Source organism: Drosophila tropicalis, unplaced genomic scaffold (genome assembly GCF_018151085.1).
Source record: "Drosophila tropicalis isolate 14030-0801.00 unplaced genomic scaffold, ASM1815108v1 contig_463, whole genome shotgun sequence".
Classification (NCBI taxonomy): Eukaryota; Metazoa; Arthropoda; class Insecta; order Diptera; family Drosophilidae; genus Drosophila; species Drosophila tropicalis.
In genome coordinates this window covers 986,917-1,003,746 of record NW_027172929.1, presented here as the reverse complement: position 1 = coordinate 1,003,746, position 16,830 = coordinate 986,917, and the positions used below count along the sequence as shown (strand labels likewise).

At 39.3% G+C, this 16,830-nt stretch overlaps 1 protein-coding gene across 1 annotated transcript in view; it reads left to right on the top strand.

Moving 5' to 3' along the window:
* The window catches only part of klar (klarsicht), a 147,766-nt gene extending 131,366 nt beyond the window's left edge, over positions 1 to 16,400 (top strand). Inside the window, 10 exon segments of the mRNA XM_068287172.1 lie at positions 1,968 to 2,150; positions 2,221 to 3,023; positions 3,025 to 3,194; positions 3,461 to 3,602; positions 3,736 to 3,968; positions 4,032 to 4,498; positions 4,558 to 4,663; positions 13,422 to 13,597; positions 13,671 to 14,110; positions 14,250 to 16,400. Coding sequence (XP_068143273.1) covers positions 1,968 to 2,150; positions 2,221 to 3,023; positions 3,025 to 3,194; positions 3,461 to 3,602; positions 3,736 to 3,968; positions 4,032 to 4,498; positions 4,558 to 4,663; positions 13,422 to 13,597; positions 13,671 to 14,110; positions 14,250 to 15,375 — 3,846 coding nt within the window. The 3' untranslated portion in view covers positions 15,376 to 16,400.
* The last annotated feature ends 430 nt before the right edge of the window (positions 16,401 to 16,830 follow it).

Below are 16,830 nucleotides of genomic sequence, written 5' to 3'. Positions count from 1 at the left end.
TGTAAATGCTGCGTTCGGTTCGCGTGCCACAGGAAATGGTTAATTAAATTAAGCCTAAAGATTAACATTAAATTTAAAACGCAGACAAAGACAAACAAACAGAGCAACAGTTTGGCTTTGCTTGACTTGACTTGGTTTTTGGTTAACTTTGAGGGGAGAGAAAAACAACCTTCGACTTTTTGTGTGTTTAAATTGTGCAATGAATGATATCTGAAAATGTGTTTTGCGTGAAAAGGTTAAAGTCAGTCACTCACACACAAACACACACACACACACACACAACATAATTATCAACGGTCCGTTGATTTTCTATTGACAAATTCCTCTATGTAGAATTTGTTTACTTCTATTTCAAGACAAAATTTTTGATTATGTCAAATTATCAACAAAATAGCCCCCCAACATCATCATATTCCATTCCCATTTATGGGAGCTGTCAATTCTTTTTCGGTTTTTTGGTGATATCAGGTCATACAGAGGAGTGCCTAACCCACTAGATCACATGCCAAAGACAATGACTAAGCTCTCAAGAGACGTGGCAAAGTTTTCAAACAAATTCAAGTAAATAGAGTTTTCTCTATAGGTTTTTAGTTTGAAAACTTGGTTTTCTTAAGCACACAGGGCTCTATTAGTTAACTGATCCACAGAGACACAAAACAACACCAAAGACCGAAGAATCACTTGGGGATAGATAGAGATAGAGAGAAACGTTGTCAACCCAAGTCTATATGTTTCTAAATTTCGATTTCAATCTTGGTCAAAGTTAACTCAAAACTCAGAGATTGTTATTAAAGTCTATAATTAATGTTCTTAAGGTAACCTACTGCTATTTTAGTCATGTTCTACTGCAAATTACTATAGTAATCTAATGTACTTAAAAGCATTAAAAGTTGTCTAATGAAAATTGCATTGTGTTTGCTTTAAAGCCTCTTGTAATTAGAGTAATCTACTACAAACACAAGACTATATAAGATCGACTAACTTTTAGATGAATTCATACCTCAATATGATGGTAGAACAATATTAAAGAAACAACTAAAACGCAGTTTCCGACCAGATCATGCATTGTCCTCCTGTATCAGTCAGTTTATGAATTGTTCATGGTTTTATTTTTAAAAAATTTTCACACATGAATAAATAAAATTAGCTAAATTTATGATTGGATTGCTCACAGTAATCTCAACATTTCTTGATATCTCCGCACCCTTCTTCCCGCACAGTGTTATCTTGATCAAGCAAAAACATTTTGAAAATGGGCTGAAATATATAAAATTGAGTTTAGCTGAACTGAAGAAGAAATGTTATGTTTGTTGTATATCAAAGTCAACTTCCCACCCTCATTTTCTTGAGCTCTAATAATAATGTCACTCAAAGTGTCTTTGTCCTCCTCTTTTGCCTCCTCGTGTCAAAAGCAACTAGAATGAAGTCATGTTGTACGCAAAAACAACACAAAAAGAAATAAAACTAGAAACTAAAAGGAGGAACAATAAGATAAAAGAAATGTTTGATTGACGGCTTGGTGAAGAAAGAGGAGAGGAGAAGCAAAAAATGAAGTGAGACCAAAAAGACGGGCAAATAATAAAGGAAAGCTAAACAAAACTCAATGAAGATAACAACAACGACAACTCCAAGTGCAACAAGTGTGTGTGTGTGTGTGTGGGTGAGGGTAGGGGTAAAAGTGGGTCCAAGGGGATGCAAGAGAGCATTGCAAATTCAAGTGATGACGCTGCCAAGCCAAATGTAAATGGGTGACACAAACTAGCGATAAGATGGGAGCCCCGAACTGATAACTTAACTGCACTTCCTCTCCAAAACTCTCTCTCTCTCTCTCTCTCTCTGTGTTTCTCTCTGACTCTATAACTCTGTATGAGTGGACACAATGAAATTCGCTACGCTCATTCATTTGCCACAACGAATATTGACTCTCTCTCTCTCTCTCTCTCTCTCTGTCTATGTCTTTCTCATAGGGCAAGGTCTCGCATGATTCAATCAAACAGCTTGTGCTCAAAGCGGAGCATTTGGTGCGCGACGCTCAAGAGGCCGCATTGATGAAGACACCAACCAAACAGAAACATTCCATTGTCAAGATATCTTCGACGGTCAAGAAACGTGAGGTCAATATGCCCGGACCCATTAAACAGCGTGTTGAGGTGAGTTTAAAGAAACAAATCCTCCCCCCTCTTCTATAGTTGTCTCTAATTTCGTTTCGTTTCTCTACAGGAATGGCTAGAGCATCAGCCATCCACTCCACAGCTATTGACGCGCAGTCATACACATGAACTTTTATCAGGAGCCGGCAAGCCAGATGATTGTGAAGCCTCTGGTGAGGCTTCGGAAACAGATTCCATACCCCAAACAACCAACGCCATCGTTGTGGGTGGTCCTGGACCAGTTGGAGGTGGAGGTGGAGGTGGCGCCGGTTCGGATACTTCAGAAGGCTTCACCGATTCAATTGCAACTTGTATGCAAACTAGCACCAATTCGTATGGCAATTCCACAGAGAGAATCGGTGGCTCTGCCGAGCCAATTGGACAACCCATTACACCCCTCGGCTTTGGCAGCAGCAATCAGAGTTTGAATGTGAAAATTGTGAAACGTCCACAGGCACGACGTAAATCGGAACGCCCCTGGTCCGTGTCCTGTCTCTCACAATTGACCACCGATGCTGCTCAGTTGACGACAACAATTGTGGAAAGCTCTCCGCCCGGATTGGCCAGCCACTCGATAAGTGAGAGTGCTTTGGACTCCCTATCGCCAGGACCACGACCCCGGGCGGCCTCCTCATCGGGCACAGGCAGCAATGCGGCACGCAAGGCCGACAGCAAAGGCTCACTGAGACGCCGCAAGGCACGCAAGAAGCGCATGTCGGCTGCCTCGGCTGGACGTAAATCCGATTCCGGTTCGGAGGCGGCTGTCGGCGATCTAACCCAGACTCTGATGAAGTCATGCGAATCGATGTCATCGCAACAATTGCAGGAATTCACAAATGCTCTGCTAAGCATACAAAAGGGGTTCCTCTGGCGGTAGCCCCAAATTGGATAAAACCGCCGACGATCCCGAGAATGAGTCTCAATTGATGTTGCCCAATTTCCGTGTCGGATCCTTCACAACAGCTGCCCTAATGGCCAGCGAATCGAGATTGGGTGCCCTGGCTGCCCTCTCCAACTATATGAATGAAGATGAACAGCAAGCAGGTGAGTTGTTACAATCAATATCCTCTACACTAGATATATACCGATATTGTATATATATTTGTGTAAATGTAAATGTAAATCTATTTGTCTTTGTCTAACTCTCTCTCTCTCACACACAAGCACTCAAGCCCCCCATAGTCAAGCAGAAAGGTACTACACAATACCCATCCCTTGCACCCCAGCCCTTCTTTTTGATTTGACCCAAACCGCCCGACTAATATGCTATACAATTAACATTAATAATTATTATTATTCAATCATCACAGAACTCAGCACTGAAGATCATCATAGCAGCATTTCGGAAACCGCCTGGGACAACTATCAAGAGAAATATAATTCGGAAAATTATTCCGAAGGTTTCGATTCAGATGCCGCACGACGTCTGTTAGAATTCGGCGATGACTATCGGTGAGTCTCTTGGGATGGGCAACCTTCATTGGCATGCCAAAAGATAATAGAGAAAACACGAAATATATAATTTCTAAATATAAATTGCTCATTTTTTTTTGTTTTTCTTTTTTGATCTAAATTTTGCTTGCAGCAATTTCATCGACTCGCAATCGGATTGCTGCAGTTCACTGTCGGCCGCCAATAATCTTGATTCATTCTCGCCACCGCGCATGGACTCACTGCAGAAGCATGAACTGAAGGCTCTGCATATCAATCAGGAGACCATTAGCAGTAGTGTGGATCACGCCAGGCGTCAACGTGCCCTGGAATTGCAATACGAGCGTCGTCGCAAAACCTTGGAAGTTCGCCGTAAATCGTGTCAGGGTGAGTGAAATTTCTATAATGTTTATCCATAGATGTAAACATAATGTAATCCCTTCTCTTTAGATATGGATGATTCTTTGAATGAACAAAAGGATCATCAACAGGGTCATCATGTCAGTGGTGGCGGCGGCGGTGGTCAATCTTCGTTATCCGCCTCGGCCACGGCATTGATGACTCCGAAGAATACGCAACAGAATACACAATTGCCGCCACAGCGGACTGAATCGGTGGGACGTAAATTGGAATTCGGCTGTGGAATGAGTCACTCGGCTCAGTCTCTATTGAGGCGTACATCGGAGAGTGATACATCCACACGTCGTCGTCGCACCGTCACAGCGGATGAGCGTCGTCGTTCGTCACGTAATTTGGAGAAATGCATTAAACTGATTCCAGCCACCTCGTCATCGAGTGGCGATGACTCCGAGGATGGTGAACAGGAGATGCGCTCATTATTGCAGCAGAGTCGCGATCGTTTGGAGGATACCAGAGCATTGAAGATACGTTGTCATCTGCTGAGACCCGAGGACTATGTAAGTCCAGTCGTTTGATTGCCCCAATTGTCTCCTTTAATAATTTGCATTATCCCTAGAACGAGATAATTAACACTTGCCGCGATAATATACGCTGCCTGGAGGCTGTTCTACGCGGCCCGCCTGGCACTGTGCTATCCACCCATTGCGCCGGCCAGACAAAAGGTGAGTCCCAGCCCAGATCATCATCAGCATCAGCCAGAACCAAGACATCCAACTCCATACGCAATGACCACCAGCAGCTCATTGTCCAACTGGCCCCCGAATGCAAGTGTGCCCCCATTACACGCTTTGTGGCCCGCATCATAGACTTTGTAACGGATGTGAGCAATCTTCTAGAGCATTTTACGCTCTATAGATTCCTGATGGGCACCCTGCGATCGTTCTATGCCTTGGTCAATCGACCCATGGGTCGATTGGAGCGTTTGTTTGCCAGTTTTAGAGGCCTGCTCTAAGAGCAGTTGCTCTCAACATGTATACAGTTCTTTTTATTTTTTGTGGCCTTCTCTTAAAGCAAAGCTTTTTGTATTATTTTTTTTTCTACATTAATATTTTTATACATTTTATATACATATATATTTTATTACTATTATTATTATTTTTTTTTTTTTTTTACACCAACAATTTTGTTTTTGCATTTGACAAAACGCCTTGCGCATAAATTTTGCATTTTGTTTAATAATTATATTTTTAAAATATTTTTTTTTAATACCTTTGTTTTTTTTTTTGCGCATTCCTTTTTCTTTTTTTTGGCAAATAAAACAAAACAAAAAAAAAAATATGTAAAAAAAAAACACCAAAGCATTTGAAATTGTTATAATTTTAATTTTTTTTTCATGAATATTATTATTTAGTTGATTTACGTTTGTATTGTTATCTTTTTTTTACTGTTTATTTTCTATATACCTAAATATTTTGGTGTTTTGTTTTTGTTTTTAGACTTTCCACTTTTCCGTTTCTTTTTAATTATTTTATATTAATTCATTAATTTATGCTAATGCTTTTGTGTGTTTTTGTCAAATGTTTTAACAAAATTAAGTCATTTTGCCCTCATCTAACTAAGTAGCTTGAACTAATTGTCCAAAAAATAAGAGAAAAATGTTCATCGAATTGGCCATATCGAATATTTTAACTTAAAACTGACCACCTAAAATGATATGAAAATATTTTCTATACTAGTTAGTCCAAGTTAAAGATTGCACAATTCATTTCAATCAAACATATAGAGCAAATCTGTATAACTAACTGATAAATCGGGTCTATATATGTAACTTAAAGAACCGAGTGAACATTTGTTGACCAATGAATGGACTTATTCTGGGCTTAAAAACTCTCAAACTGTAAGTTAATGTTAGTTTCCACTGACTTACAGTTTTAGGCAGATTGTGTCTTGGCTAAAGTTTTGTAGCAACTTGCTGCTCAAACTGTATTTTGGCTGAATTTATTTAAAAGATTGAGGAAATTTTTTGTTCTTTGCCAGCTGACGTCATATTTGCTTTTTGGCAATGAAAATTTCAAAGAATATAGTATATAAATCTTTCATATATGTAAATGTTTATACAATGACTTGAGAGAAATTTCTTAAGATTTTTACAAATATTTGCAATGTTCACTTCTTAATTTTTGTATAGTTTGCTTTGTTTTTGTCTCTCTCTTTCTCTTTCTCTCTCTGTATGTTTATTCTAAAAGTTGTCGTCATTTTCGTTTCTTGTTTTATTCGTTGCTATATGAATGTATACCCTATTATAATCATTCATAGGGTATATAAAGTACGTCACAATATATATACTTAGGTATCTATATTTGTGTGTGTGAAAGAATCTCTTTAGTTTTTTAACAAATTTATGGAATTTGTTTTTAAATTGTCTAATAAATTTCATTTTAAAGAATGACATAGCCTAGATCAAAGGGCAAGAAGCGTCTAGTTGCAGGGTATTAATTTGTATTCTATAGTAGAAATTGTTTCCAAAATTTAGTTAGTTATAAACATTTGTGTTCCAATTCGAAATTGAAGCTAGGAATCAAGATTTTGTAACTTAAAGATCTTCTAGACTTCCGAAATCCTTCGATAGATTTGAGGTTAAGCCACACATTGCTGGAGAAATAGAGAGTTGGTGGAAGGGTATCTACTTAGTCGACTTTTAGTTTGCTTTCTCAGTTGCTCAGTAGTTGCTCTGGTTTGGGCTATGAAAATGACGTTGTCTTTTCTAGAGTTGTTGTTTTTATTGTTTTTGGCCTTTGTTGTCTGAGCTGCCGATACTAATGAGCGAACCCTAAAACCTTCACACACACACACACACACACAGAGAGGAGAGACACACACATACAGTTATTCAAATACACAGACACATGGACTTGATGCGATTGCGTGCTGTGCCGAAGCCAAGTTCAAAAGTTAACACTGCTCCACTGTGCCCGCCATATACTCTCTTTCTCTCTTCTCAGTGTCTCGTTTGTTCTCTGGCTAGTCTCTCTCTCGCCGCCACCACCTGAAAGCTGCTGCGCACGTTGTGTGCCCCGCCGCCGCTCAGTTGAGTTTCTGTGCGCGTTCCAAGTGGTTCTGTTTCCGTCTGTTCTCTCCCTCTCCCTTCATGAATATATGAAGATTGAATTTTTTTTTTCTACGTGCTTCCCAGAACCTTCTCAAACCGAAATTTGTTTCAAATAACGCCGAATCTCTTCTTGTTTTTGCATCAAACTGTGATTTTAACATATATCCAATGTCTATAATACAAATTTAAACCATTGCTAATCGTTAGCTTTGCGCCAATAAACCAAATGGTCGGGAAATAAAGCGTGTTTTGGCTTAAACGTGTATAAGAGTTATTGGTTGGTTTATAAGAGTTTAAGGAGACCAACCCCCTCCCTTATAACACCAAATGTGAACTTTTCGAGGTCATCTTTGGGAAAACTTACTCAACAGATGATATGCTTGGATGGATGTGTGTGGAGAAGTAAACAAATTGAAAAATGTTTAAATACGCAAATTGATTACGAAAATTGATTTCAAGTGTAGTATGCCGCCCTCTGAGTGTGCGTGTGCTTGTGTGTGTGTGTAAAATCAAAGTGGGTCAGGTCACATTGAGAGAGCCGTCTATATATTGACCTCGTGTTCTACTATTACTACTACTACTACCACTAGTTCCTACTACTCCTCCTCACTCCTTACTTACTTGCTAACTAACTAACTGTAAGGGTGGTGTATATACCTACCTACATCATGATTAAAGTTAGTGTCGCCGTACAAACGGATATATCCGAAATGCTTTCGGCCAGCTCATCGGCCACCACATCACGTTCGTCTTCGGAACAAGGTAAACGAAATATAACAGTAAAGATGATGTTATGGCATGGGTAAACATAATTGGGAAACAGGTGTAAACGATGCAAGAGAGAGACGACACAAACACAAACACAACCATAGACAGTAAAGATCGCCAGATAAGACTGAAAAAAAAAAACGAGGTAAAGCTAATTGGTGCCGCCAGACAAAGAGTTAGAAAAAAAGGGCGAAAGTAGAGAGAAGGGGGTGAGGCAGAAACCCCACTTAAATTTAGACATAGCAAGAAACTAATTGAAATCGATGATAATAATGATCAAAAATTGATCTAGCTAATGAAATTTACAAAAAAAAAACTCCCAATGGTTTCTACACTCTTGACTAAAGAAGTAACGACTAAAAGATGCCCTTTTTGTTATGCAGGAATGTAAATGAAACATTCTTGATCTAAATTTCTAGTTATTGAAGTAATGAAAAGGACAATTTTTTAAACAAATCTAATGTTGTTAAGTTATTAAAGTCTCAACTCATTATATATATGATAAGAAGATCTTTTATTTAGACAGTGGCGATGTAAAGTTGAAATGATGCTGAATAAAATAAGTCATTATAGAGTGGAATTTGGAATATTGGATGTTGTAGTATAGATCTTGGGAAACTTTCCTTCCTCCCTTCAAGAATACACTATGATTAGGGTTATCAATTGACTTTTCGATAGAAAGTTTTGAATTTCTTTAAATGAATATGAAATAGAAATTTGATTTCAAGTGGCCTAGGGGGAGAAAAGAGACCTTAAATATAAGAAAAGTACTCGTATACTCTTCAAATTGTTTGTACATTTGTACATAAGCCATTTGCTTGTCTTTATGTAAATCTTAAAGTTCCATCTCGATGGAATGATCTGCACTTCTCTTACTGAAGTGATCTCTCAAGTAGCTGCTTAGCTCAATGGCCTGGGCCCATTTGTGATGTTTTCTGTGTTGTTCGATTTGCCAGACCTGACACTGACTTCGTGTGAGTGACCCACTTCAATTGCAGCCATCAATTCCAGCCATTGCCAACTTCAAATGCTGTTGGCTGCATGGCCAACTAATTAAGGTTAGGCCGTGTTGCCGTTTAGTGTTTGCCTTATGGATGCAACATGACGCACCGGTTGATACTCTTTTTAGTAAAGTACATACATATATACATATAACTAGAGAAGTTTATAGTTTCATGGTTAGCTAAACAATGATTAACGGTACACTTTAGCAACGGACTAAACTATATTTTATGGTCAATTGTTGTGCGTAAAAGCAAAGTGTGTGTGTGTCTGTGTGTTTGTTTAAGTCTACTTATACTTTTTATGGGCCAACTCATTATTGTAATAGAAACAGAAACCGGTACCGGTTCTAGTAGTCAGTTAGGTCATCAGTAATTTTTTTGCTCACAAGTTCAAAGTTATAGAAACTGTGCCGTCATCCGATTCCAATTTCAATAAAAACTTTTGCCACTTGACCTTGAATTCATTAGAAATATTAAATGTCTTTGGGGCGGGGGTTTCCATTTCCACAAAATCCATTTTAAATTTTCAACTTTTAAGTTTTAATTTTGTGGTTTTTCATTACATTTTTATCTGAGAGAGTGGGTGGTTGGTGGGTTGGGTTCATTGGCCGACCTGGTTTTTTATGCTGTCTGTTGCGAAAATTGCATTCTCTGTTTCCAGAGCGTGTTTCCTTTTCTTTTGCCATATTTATTAACCATGCGTAAAAACCGATTGAACATATTTGGTTATTTGCATAAATAAAACAAACGGAAGTTCATTTCGATTTATGGCATTTGATTGAGGAACAGTCAATCATTAGAACCTTAAAGCATAGGCGGATCTAGGGCTGCAAATTGGGGGAAATTTGCCCCTTAAAGTAGGCAATATGCAGTATGATATTCATTGTTTATAACAAATCTATAACTTTTCGTACGTAAAAGGGTCTATCAGCAATGTTTGCTTCAAAGATTGTTATTATTGTGTCACTCCAAAAGTTCTTTCTTGGGATGCTTATTGCATACTTTAAGGGGCAAATTTCCCCAACAACCCTAGATCTGCCTATGCCTTAAAGTAAATTCTCATTAAAGGCATTTTAGGCACCATAAAGTTAGTTCCTCTTGAAGATTTTTCTATAATTGTCTGCATCATCGTCATAAAATTTTCCAAGTTTTTCGCATAACTATGCTAAATTTTCTTAACTATTTCACACTTACAACAATTTGTATGATTGCTTTTTGTTAAAACTTTATATCACAGTCAGTTTAATACCCTATAAAAAGGTTGAGGCAAAGATATTGAAGAGACCAAGTCGAAATGCATTCTGATCTTTAAAAAACAGAGACAAGTTTTGACACTAGATGGCGCCAGCTGTTAATCTATCAAATATTCAAATAGCAAAAAAGCAAATTAATGACAAATTCAGAGACAGAGAGAAAGATATTTAGAGGGTATTATAAATTTGGCAAAAATGTTCTGTCTCTGTCTCCCTCTCCCTCTCTCTTTTAATCAGCATTTTAAAAATATCTAGCTATATGTAGTATATATGTATGTATGTATATATTTCCATGTGCTAATTGTATATAATTGTTGATGATGGTTTTTTTTTTGCCACTAATGTTGTTGTTGCCAGCCACAACATCAAAATAATCCCATAATTATTCAAGATTATATTTTTGAGCTAGCAGCATAAAGAGACACTTGATAACTTACTAGAGAAAGAAGAGAGACCGCCGCCAGCTGACCGAAGTCAACTTTTGATTACCTCATTTGGCGCCTTTTGTTTAGCTATTTATTTATCTGTCGTTGTTGTTTTGGTTATCTGTATAAATAAATACAACATGAAACAGCAAAGAAACAAACAAACAAACTATGAAATTGTTTGGTGCCCTGGCACTCCTTTATCCTATAGCCTGGAATCCTGTCGCTGCTTGTCCTTGTGCCGATTTTCGGTTTACATTTTATTGCCTTTTGTCATGCCAAGACAATAACTAAAAGGGTTTATCAAATAAAGTCATCAAAATATAACCTAATACAGTAGAATCCGGTTATAACGGCCTACTAATCGGAGGGCCTTTCATATAAGTTTGTATTTGGGACCAACCAATCACTTATTGAACTTTAGCGACGTTATAAGCGGAGTCGTTATAACCAGACTCTACTGTAGAACTCTCAGAGTAGAAATAGGAATTCTCATATAAAACTTTAGCTAACTCTAAAGGGTATCTAAAGATTTGTTTGGAGAAAAGACAGAAAGAAGCATATGTCAACGACCTTGAGGCCGTTTGCCCCTGCTGCTTCTCCTCCATAACCACCTCCAAATCACCCCCCCGTTCTCCTGCCTCTTAACCACACGCCCCTTTTTTTTTATATTTTTGTGGTTTAAAATGTTTTCACAAAATGCAATTTTGCATTTTTGTTTTATTATTGGTTGCTTCTGCTTTTTCGTTTGTTGTTTTTTGTTTTAAATTTCGTGATGAAATGCCAGCAAAAATGTTCACTATTTTGCATGTTGAGAGAAAAATTATGAATATTAAAGATAATAATTATTTATCATTATTTTCACAATTTTAATGCAATTTGTGTTGGCTAATGATAAAAGATTGTGAGAGTTAGATGGGGGAGGAGGGAGTGGCAGAAGAGTTCATTATTCAATTGCATCATTAATTGCAATATGAGTAAGTAACTCATTCAAAAGTGAAGGATGGGATGGGATGGTGGGGGGGATTGGGATTGAAAAATGTGCAATTAATTACCAAAGTGAAAGTCTCTCAATCTTAATTTTTGCACTCTCCTCCCATTATGGGGTCCCCCCCTCACCTACCTCCTTCTCTTGCTAATGGTTAATCAATTTTGGTTGTGTGTGTGCAATTTTTATCCAACAGCTGCCATCAATAAATCTTTATCGACTAAAGATTATTCAATATGCCATCCTAATGTCGTTAAGCAGGTGCCGCCCCATCGTCCACCCCACCTCCTCTTTTGGCCAACTTTTGGCACCCACAAACACACCAGACCAGATTTATTTTGCTGCATTTAATGCACGCAAGTTTTCTCTGGAAAAGTGCGTAGTGCGACAATTGCGATGTCTCGGATATCATAATAAACATATCCATTAAGGGGAAGTATCTTTCTCTCTCTCTCTAACTCTCTGTCGATCCTCGTCGATCAGTTTTGTTGCGCTCGAGTTGCTTCACTACCCACATCGTCGTGGCACAGCGAATCTCCCAGTTGGGCATTTTGCAGCTTGCAGACAAGTTCACTCAACCAGTTTCAGTTTGGCAGCCAACAAGTTTGCTTCGCTTCTCGGTTACTTTATCCGATACTATATAATATTGAGTGCGTTTTTGTCAATTTGTATCTCGGTTTTGCCTTATCAGAGGCATTAAGCACAAAGAGAATACAGTTTTTGGCTGACCGAGCGATCGAGAGTTGTGTAAGGTGAAAGTAATTTCCACAAATCATACGCATTGCATTTAAATTGCCCAGCTTTGGCTTTGCCACTTGTTGTGTCAATATAGAAGAAGAGGAACCTCTTGATATTCGCTTCATTCAACAGTTGACCAACTCAGTGACTGACTGTGGGCGGTTGTGTTTGCCTTTTCTTTGTGGCGATCTGTTTTGGGTGAGTTCATTGGAAAAACAAAAACAATTCCTTGAAACTTTATTGCTTTAGAACTATTCATTTCAAGTCCGCCCAATGTTTGATTTGTTATTGAAGTCAGGAGCGGCTTTAGAATTGTGGCTTGTTGTGATCTCTGAAAGTTATAATCCATGCGAATTGCTGTGGATAGTAAGATCTATTCAAGATCCATCCTTTGTCAAGTGAAATCAAACTAGAAACAGATTATATCAAACGTAAACAAAGTGCTCCATTTGTTTAACATTAAGTGCAAATTGTGTTGTCAAGTGAAACCAACCGATCGTACGATAGTTCCGTCCCTGCTTAAGCTTAGAGTTACCTCGCCCATAATCAGAATGACAATCTCAATGCCAAAGTTTGTTCTATGCAACGGAAATGCAAGAATGGGCGTTTGGATGAATGGCTAGAAGGAAGAAAGGGAGGGGGGAAGATGAAAAGGGGGCGAGCAATTGAAGCTGAACGCGTTAACAAATGTCATGAGTAGATATTGGAAAAAGCGAAAACTTTGTTTACTATTCAATTAGAAGAGAAACGCTCTGTGGCTCCCACATAAAGTGCCACCACTCCTCTGCACTAAAAACCACCATTACCATTACCATTACCAGGGCAAAGTTTTATCTGGACAAAAGTTTCACTTTTTTCTATTTTGGTTTTGGCTTAGTTTAGTTTGGTTTGGAGTAAAGCGAAAGGTATTCATTACCAAGGGCCACCTAAGCTAAGCTAAACGAAAATGGGAATGGAAATGGGAATTGAAATGGGAATGCTGAATGCTGTTGAATGGAAATGAAGTTGCCACCCAATTAAATTGCCTTTCTTTTCTCTCTCTCTCTCTCTCTCCCTCTGTTTTTCCGCCACCTACTCCAACTACTCCCTCACCTTGAAAGTTTTCCTGTGCGCGTTGTGCACTATTAACTCTCAAATTTACCGCTTTTGCTCATTTTGTGTTTTTTGTTTTGTTTCTTTGTTCGATTTTATGTAGATCTATTAGCCGCTTGGGAGGATTTCCTTGGCTGGAGCGAGAATGCATCGGCCGCACGCAAACTGCAGCAAGAGATGAGCGCATTGAAGCATACACTGCAAAGGCTAGGTGATAAGCCCACACCCGAATTTCTGGACACTGAGCCAGCCATACAGATTGCTGTGGAGGCTTTGAAGGTAAGTCGGGAGCCCCCTTGCTCATCTGTTCTTTCATGTTAACTAATTTGGGGGTGTTTTCTTCATTTTCCAGACGGAGCAAACCCAATTGGCCAGCTACCGCACGAATATGTTGCGCCTAAACGCCTCCGTTCACAGTTGGCTAACGCGTCAGGAGAGGCGTCTGCAGAGCGCTTTGGTGGAACAAAACAATCAGCAATTGAATCAACAGCATGAGTCCGAACAGAAGGAAGACGACGCAGATGATGCGCTTGTGGAGAAGACAGTAAAGAAATTGGATACAATCGAAGGAATGGAGGCAGTAGGCAATAGCTCGGTGGCCATCACTGTAACCGATAGCAATGGCAACCAGGTGGAGGCAATGACTGGTGTAACAACATCCACTTCCACTTCCACGACCACCACTGCCAATTGGGATATCAATTCTTTGATGTCAGCCGAACAGGAGTTCCATAAGCATCTGAAGGATGAGGTCAGCGATATGTACAGCGCTTGGGACGAAGCCGATGCCAGGTAAGAGGAAACGAAATTGGGGTTTTCTTTCTCCCTTAAATAATGTCTATGTGGCAGACAGTCGTGGGAATATGAAACCCTTTAAATAAATAATAAACAATATCAAATATTTGTAAATTGTTTATGTTATTTCTTACAGAATCAACTCGCAACTGGAAATGCTGACCAACTCATTGATTGCCTGGCGTGAACTGGAATCTGGATTGAGTGAATTCCACTTGGCATTGGGCCAAGATCGCGGCACACTTAAAGGTCTGGAGGGTGCTCTCGATAAGGGTCAGGCCACACCTGTGGAATTGGCCCAGAATGTCAAATTGGTTGCCAAATTGCTGTCCGAGAAGGTCCATGTTAGCCAAGAGCAATTGCTGGCCGTGCATCAGCACTTGGATCCCAATCATATTTATCATATTGCCAAATTTACGGCTTCCAATGGTTCCCTGTCAGATTCGGGAATTTCGGATGGCGGTGCCACTTCCGATGGTGGCCTCTCGGAGCGAGAACGTCGTCTGGGCGTATTGCGTCGCTTGGCCAAGCAATTGGAATTGGCTCTGGCACCAGGCAGTGAGGCAATGCGTTCGATTGCCGCCCGCATGGAGAGTGCCGAAGCGGAATTGAAACATTTGCAAAACACATGCCGTGATCTAATTGTCCGTACAGCTGCCTCGCATCAGCAGAAGCAGCAGGCCCAGGAGCAGCAGCAGCAGCAACATGTTCTATCTTCTGCCGTTCTGGCCAATGAAGGACATGTCAAGCTAAATGGACACGTTAAGAAAATGCCAAACACTGCAGCCAACAACAACAACAAAGATTGTGAGGAACAGCAGGCGACAATTCTCAAGTCCAATCACTCACTGAGCGGCAAACGCAAGAATTCCAAGAAAACGAGACAATCAAAGAAATCTGGCGAAATGGATGTGAATAGCAGAAGGAAGCTGGAAGAGAGAAATCCTATTGATATCGATCATCTAATACACTCTGTGGCCAGAGGTGGCGATGGGGGTGATGATGATCCATCCGATGATCCAGCTATCATCTGCAGCCTGCAGGATAACTCGGAAGATGATGACATCAATGATGAGTCCAAGGTTCAGCGTCGCAACTGGGCTTGGCGCATTGCCAGAGCCGCTGTTCCCATGCAATTGGCCTTGTTCACCTTCTTCTGTGCCGCCTGCCTGATGCAACCCAACTGCTGTGACAATCTCAACAATCTGTCCATGAGTTTTACTCCCCAATTGCGCTACATACGCGGACCGCCTCCAATTTGAGCGATCGATCCCATTGTCGCAACATTCGTCCCCTCTCCAAGAGGAGGAGGGCGAACCAAACAGATAATCATCATGTACAATTACATATGTTAAGAGATTTAACTAATGTAACCTAATCGGTAAGGTAAAGGTGGTATCGCCACCGCCACCCGTAACCGTCGCAGCCGCCGCCGCCGCCGCCACCGTCGTCGCCGTATTAGCCACCATTTGATTTGGAGGCATACTTAGCAGCTAGCTGATCACGCGTCTTGCATGCGTTTCGGGCGCGTTTTTAAACGCCACCGGAAAAAACAGTTTTTTTTTTTTTTTTATGAAACAAAACAAAACGGAGAAAGCTCTCAAAAATATTGAAAAACCGGAGCACTAACTAAATATTTATATGTAATTTTTTTTTTTTTACGTCTAATCTATATATTGAGCAACGTTAATACTAAGAATATGATTTTTTTTTTTATTATTGTTTTTTTTTTTTTTGTTTGTTTTTTATTGCATTAAGCGAAAGCAAAGGAAAAAGAATTTAAGCTCAATTTAGATAGTAAAGAGGAGGAAATTAAGTAGAGAGCATTTGCAAAACAGAGCAACCTGTACTTAGGCCGATATAGATTCGGAATGAAAATGGAATCAACATATCCCGGCAAGCGAAGAAATGAAATCATGACAAACAACGCCCCAGTTACTAGAATATAAAGAAATTATATACATATAGAGAGAGAACTAAGGAAATGATATATCCAACATATACGGAAACATACATATGGAAACCTGAAATCCTTGATTTACTTGCGTTCGTTTGTTTGAAATTGAAATTGAAATGGAATGATGATATCAAGACTTTTTTGTTTGAGAAACACTAAAGTGCCTACAAATGCGAACTGTGAGAGTTGAGAGACGAACAAAAAGGGAGGGAATTGAAAAAACTCGACATCGAGTGAAAGGTGAGAAAAATCCAATTATAATGGGCATACAAAGCCCCTAGAAGCTAACTGCCACCACCCTAAAACACACAGACACACACACACACAAAAGCGAAAAGGAAAGGTTAGCCTATATCCGAACCGCACTAGCAACCCTCCCATGGGCGGAGGCGGCTGCCAAAACAAAACCTTAAACAAGTTGAGAATTAGAGTTTCTATTTTTATATGCCCACACAATTTATACACAAGCATAAGAGAGTCTCTGAGATTTATTGCTCTCTGTGTCTTTCTCTCCCCCCTCCCCCCATATATTATCAGTTTTTTTGTCTATTATATTAATAGGATATTGTTTAATGAGATTTTTTTGCATCTAAAGTTTAAAGAAAGCAAGAAAACAAAAACAAAAAATCATAAAAAAAACAAAAACAAAAAACATTTACTAGAAAAACTATATAAGTCCACGGTATAAATGCCTAGATTTTAGATTTATGATTTATACAAACTTTTGTCAACGGTGAAGAAAGAACAAGAACAAACAAAA